Here is an 8,041-nt window from a genome sequence, read left to right on the forward strand (position 1 = left end):
TGCGATGGGTCGCAGGCAGGGTGCCTCAGGACAAGTATAGCCTGCTCTACAAGTCAGCGTCACGGTGGAAACTGGGTAAGCCTGGTGTCTCGGTCTGCCTGTTACTGCAAATACAGGCGGGTCCCGTTGTCACGGGCCCAGATCCGGCTGAGCAGGTAGGTGACAGAGTCCTCCACCCCTCAGTGGTCCTCCTCCCTCTCCTCACAACGCAAAATCACAACCTCCTCAGGAATGTGTTGGAGCGACATTCATGGTCCATGACGCCAGCGCCACAGTTGTGGTCTCAGACTTGTTACTGTTAACCAGACTTCTCAGAAGTCACTACTCATTCCTTCCTTAACCCGTGGAAGACATATGAGGAGAGAGAGAGATAGAGGAATAAGAGAGAGAGAAATAGAAAGAGAGAGAGAGTGGTGATGTACGAGTCCATACACGCCCTCACATTGGACTTTAAGCTATGTAGGAGAAACAGTGACGTCGGGGATGAACGATCGAGTGGTAAGGTCGTTGTACCTGCTGGGTTTCAGGACAGGGCAAACAGTTCTCTGGAACTGGAGGTAACCTTCAATGACGTGTTTGCTAACGATATGTTGGCGGTGAAGTCTTGGAACTCAATCTGGGACTAGAATCAACCTTTCTTGCTCCCCCTCCCTTTCTGCAAAAGCCCATACACAGACGAACGCTGGGAAATGCCCGCATTCTCAGCTAGTCGTGCATCCTCTACAAAGAGTGGCTCAGAGATGACAATCTGCTGAGGAAGGTACTCCAGATACTGAAACAGCATCCCTAACCTGCTGGAACTGGGAGTCTTTCTCTCTCTCCCCCCCGATCATCTTACCACATCTTGGCACACCTAGTTTGCTATCTGTTACAGGTACAGAACACTTGCTCAGTTTGTTTAGGGAGTATTGGATCACTGTCTTTGTACTTGTGTGTACTAAATGAAGCACACCACGAGTCTGATACCATGTGTTCATGTCGGGTGTGGCGCTTTGTAAACAAAGTGGCTGCTCAGGGTAATTGTTAACAGAATGATAACTTAGAAGTCTCGAAAAGGTTATAGAGAGCGGCGCTTTGAAAAGCTACCTGCCATTTACCGCTCTCTTTTTCTCTCTCTCTCTTTCCCTCTTTCTCTCTCTCTGACACAGCTTTGCCCAAACCGGTTCTATTGCTCTTGCCGTCATAACCACCTGACTTCCTACGTTTGTGCTCATGGACCAAAGACTGCATGTGAATGTTGTTCATTAGAGACTGGTGTGAACAAGACCTCAAACAGGTCATAAACCAGGATGAAAACCAGGACCTAATCAGGGCTTAACCTCCCCCAAACCAGGCCTATTACAATAACCCCACATTCAAACACTGACAGAAAATCACATTCTACGGAAGAACTTTGTGTCGATTCAAAGATGCATTTTTATTTAATCAGCAGCTGCAGCTTCATCATAAAAACATTTGAAGTTGTGCGTTTGGGGATAGACGTATATATATCCTTGGAGCTAGGATGGGATATACAGCACCTTGCTTGGAGCGCGATGGTGCTCGACAGTGAGAACAGACTGTCTGCCATGCAAGCAGGGCCTCAGTGCCTCCTCCTTGAGGAGCTGAGGAGGAGGTACTAGACGAGATACACAGGCCAGGCAGCCTTGTTCTACTGCAGGGATCAATATTGACCCAGGGTAAACCAGGAAAGATACATAAAACTCAGTAAGACATGGTCAGAATAACCGAGCGCTGATTTAAGTTCATCTTCAGGCCTCTCGGTATCATGTTTGTCCACAGTAAGGGGCTGTCTACCAAGCATGCACGCACGCATACACAAACACACACTCTCAGAGAGGCCTCTGGTATTGTATGCCGACTCTGACAAAGGCATCATTGTGTCTTTCTCTCTCGCTCAGCAGGGGCGGGTGAGGAGTGCAGAGTTGCGTTGAGCAGTTTTGTACAGTGATACAAAACAATGTTGTGTGTGTGTGTGTGTGTGCTTCTGTTTCGTTTCAAGAAGGAACAAAACAGAAACCGACACATTCAGTTTGATCTCCCTCCCCCGGTTCCGCTTGTTCTCTTTTTAGATCCAGAAGGTCAATAATGGGTTGGTTCCAGTATTACTCACTAATGAGCAACAACGTAGCTGTTCTCTAAGTCAGATATTTACTTCATTTACTTCCAATGGTTCTGAACTGTCTTCCGCACATTTAAACCAGACAGGTGCTTCATATCTACCATTTTTGGGTCAGTCACAGCAGTCCTGACATCATACAATCACTGACAGGGTGAAACACTTCCTCAAATCAAAAAGTGCTGAGGTATAAATAAACATTTTCATTTGCTGAATAAAGGACACGTTGACATGTCATGTTAACAGAGATACCAGACAAAAATAGAGTCTTTGTTAAGTCAGGGGCTTTTGTAACGTCTTTGTGAGAGTGCCATGTTGCAGGCTTACATCCATTTGATCTTCTTCAGTTTTCTCTATTATGGGATCAGAGAAATGGCCCATTGGCCACTGCCTCTGAGATAGCCTGTGTTGTACCCTGGCAACAGAATGCTGGACAGAGTCGTCCTTGTTCCGTCACCATCTGTGGCTTCCCAGGAGAGGTTTATGGTGGCAGGGTTGCTCCAGATCCTGGTGGAATGACAAGGCTTCCTCCTTCCCTCCCTCCCTGGGTGAGATCCCTGATCGGACACGATCTGACGGCATGACGACAGAAGTCATCTTCAGGAGGGAAGAAAGGGAGGAAGGAAATGAGGGATGGAGGAAGCAGTCCTGGAGTGTTGGGACAGGGCCGTGGCAGGGAGGAGGGGGTTGACGGTTCACTTCTTCCGCCTGCAGCGGTAGCAGCAGGCGGGACAGCGGCCCACCTCTTCCTCGTCGTCCCTCACCGTGTACGACTTCCTGCCGTCGTACCCGGGCGGGCCCTGGGCCGACTCGCCGTTCGCCCCGGGGTCGGCTGCGTACGGGTTTTTGGAGGACTTGGCGTTGTATGTGGACTCCAGGGCCATGGGGTTAACGATGACCGTGCTGTCGTCTGCGGTCTTCAGCTTGGCACGGGGGATGGTCACGTTGCCGTAAGGGTTGTCCAGGGATACATTCATGGCGCTGGAATTTCGGAGGAGGGTGCGGAACTCTGAACAGGGTTAGGTCACACCTGTCACTCCTGATTCTGATGTTGGGAGTTGTGAAACTCGGATTGTCCGCTGAGTCACTGATCTGTTCCAGAACCCTCTTTGACCTGATCTCTCCTCCTCAAATAACCTCTGGGGAGGAAAAAAAAAGATTAAAAAACGTTGAAGAATGACAGCATGACCACATGCACATTTCTTACTGTGAGAACAGAAGGCTTTCATTTTGTGCTGGTTTGGGACTGTAATGAAACCACTGAGAGAAACGATTACAAATCTTTCTGAAAGCAGTCTTAAAAAGTCACTCATCCCTTCACATATCCCTGTTTTTATCCCCTCTCTTCACTCACGATCTTATAAGCTCTGAGTCAAATTGAGGCTTGGCTCCAAACTACGATTGCTCCGTTTCCCTTACAGAACAATAACATTACTTTCATACAATCCCCAAGTTGACATTCAAAAGCTTTTCTTTTCAGCCTGTCTTTTTAGAGTACAGTTGACTTCAGTTCCACTAAAGCCTTCTCACAAAGGCAGGCAGGGCTTGTCCCCTCTGGAGAACAGCTTTGGCTACTCACTTTTCAGCAGGAAGAATTCCTTAGTAGCCAGTTACTCCATGCTCTGCCATGTCTCGTCCTCCAGTGAACGGGTAGCTGAGTGTCCGGAACCCTCCGGAGGTCTGGTGTTCTGGTGCCTGGGAGATCCTTTTGATGAGAAGCCTGGTGTGCAGGGAGCCAGTCACACCTGTAGCCTGGTGCGTCGTTAGTGAAGTCTGAGGTAGCAGCTGGTCCTGCCTCTCAGGTGAACAGCGTTCCTCCTGTGTGTGCATGGAGGGCTGGGAGGCTCCTAACCACACCCCCTCAAACCAAGCCGAAACCCTGAGAGGGTGTGGTTGCCTACCTGCATGGCTGGCTCGTTGGCTGGCTGGTGGCCTACCTGCTCGGCTGGCTTAATGAGTTATTAAGGTGTATGTGCCATGGCTACCAGTCATGCCTCCCGGTCCTGTCTGTTTAGGAAACCCCCTCACCCAGTGTCTGTGGAACTCAAACGTGACCCCCCTTCCCCTGTGTGTTTGACCCTAGATTTGTCTCTGATGTTCATCCAGGTATCTGGGTGCAGCTAGGTGTGGTGTGATAGAGAGAGCTTGAACCCTAACCACAATGCCTTGTTTTCACCTTGCTCCCCTCACCCACACCTCTCCACCTATCCCAGTCCTTTACTTCTGTGAACAAACACTGCTATCTGTGTGCCCCCCTCCCTCCTCACCCCTCCCTCCTCCCCCTCCTCACCCCTCCCCCTCCCCCTCCCTCGGAGTACGGGGAGGCTGGACTTCCTGTTCCACTGACTCCTCAGGGAACTATGCCTCCAATGCCTGAATCACAAAGGTGTGTTCACAGCTTTTATGGAAAAGTACATTCACATGACCATGGAGTTATGTACTATAGCTTTCCATAGCACACAACTACAAATAAAACAAGGTATAATAAGCTTAGTTAAATTCAACTTTTTTTTCTTTGGAATTTTTGTAAGTACCCAAGCAACAGAAAACTGGCACATGTGGAAAAGGCTAACATATACAGGGTTCTGCAGCTAATACCCCACAGGCTAGTGTTTAGACTTAAAAAGAACATCGCATCTAACATTGCAAACTCACATCAGGTCCAGTGGCTGGAGCTGATGTTAGTTTCCTCCAGGATCACAATGACTCTTATTGAGAGACTTGTTGCTCTTGTTGGTTAGTTGTAACGGATTTATATTCTTGTACTCGCTGTGAAATATTTTACTGTTGATTGTTCTTCCCTTTGGCACTTATTTGGTTTTCACAATGCTTCATGTTTTGGCTGCTCACAATGTTTGGGGCTATCTCGTTGTTATGATCAGTGAACTATGCACTTTTGTAAAGCTCTCTTTTGGAAGTCGCTTTAGATAAAAGCGTCTGCTAAATGCATAAATGTAAATGCTTCTGTTCTGTCTAACTGATCTTCACTGACCCGTCTCTCTGAATGGAGGTCAGAGCAATACCCTGCCTCAACCAGCAGGGGGAGGCGGTAGGTTAAAATACAAGGTAAAGATACAAGGACACACATTGGTCCTCCTGTCTGAATACTGTGGAATTGCTACATTTCAACCTGCTTTCCTCTCAACCCTTGAGAATCTCTGCTGTAGACAATCCACTCGCGCCTTTTCCAGCGAGGGAAGCATTTGAAGCGTATCGAAACGCAGCTGAGCTCTGGAGGTCGTGATACGGGGTCAGGCTCAGACCTGATATGGGTCAGGCTCAGACCTGATACGGGTTCAGGCTCAGACCTGATACGGGTCAGGCTCAGACCTGATACCTGATACGGGTCAGGCTCAGACCTGATACGGGTCAGGCTCAGACCTGATACGGGTCAGGCTCAGACCTGATACAGGGTCAGGTTCAGACCTGATACCTGATACGGGTCAGGCTCAGACCTGATACGGGTCAGGCTCAGACCTGATACGGGTCAGGCTCAGACCTGATACGGATCAGGCTCAGACCTGATACGGGTCAGGCTCAGACCTGGCCCTCCTCTGTTGAGCCATGACTGTTCCAGGGTCAGTCCCAAAAGGGAACAGCTCCCTCATCCCAGAATGATGAGTAGGAGTCTGTTTGAACTGAAATGACTGTGTCGCTGCGTTCCCCTCTGCATGTACCATAAAAGTCCTAGATATATCAGTGCAGCGGTTTAGGTTTCCAGAGCAGCTCTAATCCCATCATGTGTGAAGTACATTTTTTCTCTGCCCTGTGGACAGACACACAGACACCCCACTTAGTTTTTTTTAAGAATACGCAAAAATTTATTAATGACATGTTTCTTGCTTCTTTTTTTCTTTCAAACTACTTTGAGATTAAAATCTATGCAGTGTAGAATGAGTCACATGATTCAAGTATATTACAATGGACATAGAAAAACAAGTGTGCAACAGGGCTGTTGCTAGGAGACATCCTCCTGGTGTTTGGTTTCTGTGGCAAAGTAGTCAGGGGTGTTTTGGTGTAACCAACTTTTGGCCCGACCCACCTACACACACAGTCTGATAAATGACCCCCTCGACCCCAAATCACCCTAACCCAGCCCACATACTGTATTCACTATTCGGCCAGAGGTCAAAGTTCAAAATTGTGAGTTCCTTTTAGAATAGGTCAGAGCGTGAAGTGTCGTCTCCTTAAGACGCTCCAGCAGTGAAGCTGAGCAGCAACACAACGAGAACGCAGTGAAGACAAGTCAACACCGTTAACAACCAAAAACAATCCATAAAAAAAATAAAAAATAAAAGACAATTGAAAATACAATAACCCCAAAATAATTTTTGGCACTACTAGAAGAACAAAACATACAAAATAAAAAAATAAACAGTGGTACAGAAGAAGATCATAGCTGTAATTATCTGAGCCCTGGGTATTGGTGACCTGGGAAAGCTTCACAATAATCAGCTACTCCTCTTCCAGGCTGGAACAACATCGGCCCATCAGGTTTAAAGGGTTGATTCTAGATCAGAACCCCCGCCCACTGGATGGAAGAATGGAGGGCTCCCTCCACTGCCATGTTTCCCCCTAACTGCTGACTCCACTGTGTGGGCTGGCTGGCTGGCTGGCTGGCTGGCACGCCTGTATTTTAGTCATTGCCAAGGCAGTTGGGGGGGGGGGGGGGGGGGGGGGGGGGGGGGTCAGCTCTAAAGGTCAGGCAGGAATTATGCAGGAGACAAATAGGGCAGGCTTTACTTTCAATGGGTTGGATTGGTAAACACACGTCATCATCATCATCATCAATCACCACAGAAACGGCTGCCCCTGACTCACTAAGTCATCCTCAACATCCTCCTCGTCCGCTAAACAAAGGAACCTCAAGTCTATTTAAATACTTTGCAGTAGCTGATGCCTGTGTTGGGCTCGGGTACGGTGGATGGCAGGGATGACAGACCCTGGCAGCTCTACGGAAGGTTAGTTAACGACAGGGTTAGTAGCACCTCATGGCCAAGGTGGGCTAAGACGATGCATGGCTGAGAGGGTGGATAGATAAAACAGCACATTCCTGGACAGTCCCACTCGTCTTCCTCCTCCACCTGCTGCCCCCCTCTGTCTAGGTGAGGGAGTCCTCAATTATAGCTCCTTCAGGTTGGGGTGTGTGTCTGGGGGGTGGGGGGTGGGATGGGGTAGTGGAGGGTGGGTGAGTAGGAGGGGATGGGGGTGTGGGGGGTGGAGTGAAAGCCGACTTGGGTGGGGAAAGTGCGTGACAGACTGAGGAGAGGAGGAAGGCATTTCAGAGTTGAGGGAGAGAATGATGGGTATATAAAGTCTCTGGGTACATTCTTTCTTCATGGTGTGCGTGTGTGTGTGTCATCTCAAGTCTGGACGTCTCCCCTGAGGAGGAGACCCCTGACAAAAAGGCATTATGGGTAAATAACAAAATAACAAAAATAAAAAGCTATGTGTTAGTTTTCATGGTAAACCTAGTTGCTGTGAGTTTGAACGGTGTCAGTCTATGTACAGGGTGTCCTTTGCAGTTGAACGTCGACTGAAACCCTCCTGCAGATGAACGGAGATGGCCAAGGGACGTGGCGATGGGGTGCGCGCGAGTGCGTGTCTGCTTGGAGCGAGTCATCAGTGTGCGGTGGGCGTGTGTGTGTCTATTGCGAGCAACTCGGTGTTGATGTGTGCGCGCGGATGAGTCAGTGGCGATGCGTGCGCGGTGTGTGAGTGCGAGCGAGCATCACGACATGTCCTCTTCCATCTCCCTGTGGTACGAGGTGTACGAGTCCGCATGGATTTGTCACCGGTGTGCAAGTCCGCCCTCGCGGTCAACGACGCGCACTGCCGGCGCGTCCTACGCGGTGGTTCCCCCCCACGGCCCCCCCCCCCCCCCCCCCCCCCCCCCCCCCCCCCCACCCCCCCCCCCCCCCC

General features: G+C 49.4%; 1 protein-coding gene across 1 annotated transcript; it reads right to left on the bottom strand.

Moving 5' to 3' along the window:
- Positions 1 to 1,398: 1,398 nt before the first annotated feature.
- Positions 1,399 to 3,949, bottom strand: si:ch211-202f5.3 (uncharacterized). Its single transcript, XM_067250606.1, has 2 exons — positions 3,699 to 3,949; positions 1,399 to 3,258 (listed from the first exon to the last, which is right to left on the bottom strand). The coding sequence occupies exon 2, from the start codon at positions 3,094 to 3,096 to the stop codon at positions 2,815 to 2,817; it is 282 nt and encodes a 93-aa protein (XP_067106707.1). The 5' UTR covers positions 3,097 to 3,258; positions 3,699 to 3,949; the 3' UTR covers positions 1,399 to 2,814.
- Between the last annotated feature and the right edge of the window lie 4,092 nt (positions 3,950 to 8,041).

This window comes from Osmerus mordax, chromosome 14, assembly GCF_038355195.1.
Source record: "Osmerus mordax isolate fOsmMor3 chromosome 14, fOsmMor3.pri, whole genome shotgun sequence".
Taxonomy (NCBI): Eukaryota; Metazoa; Chordata; class Actinopteri; order Osmeriformes; family Osmeridae; genus Osmerus; species Osmerus mordax.

Coding starts and splice junctions, on each gene's coding strand:
- si:ch211-202f5.3 (XM_067250606.1), bottom strand. CDS start 3,096: ATGAATGTATCCCTGGACAACCCTTACGGCAACGTGACCATCCCCCGT.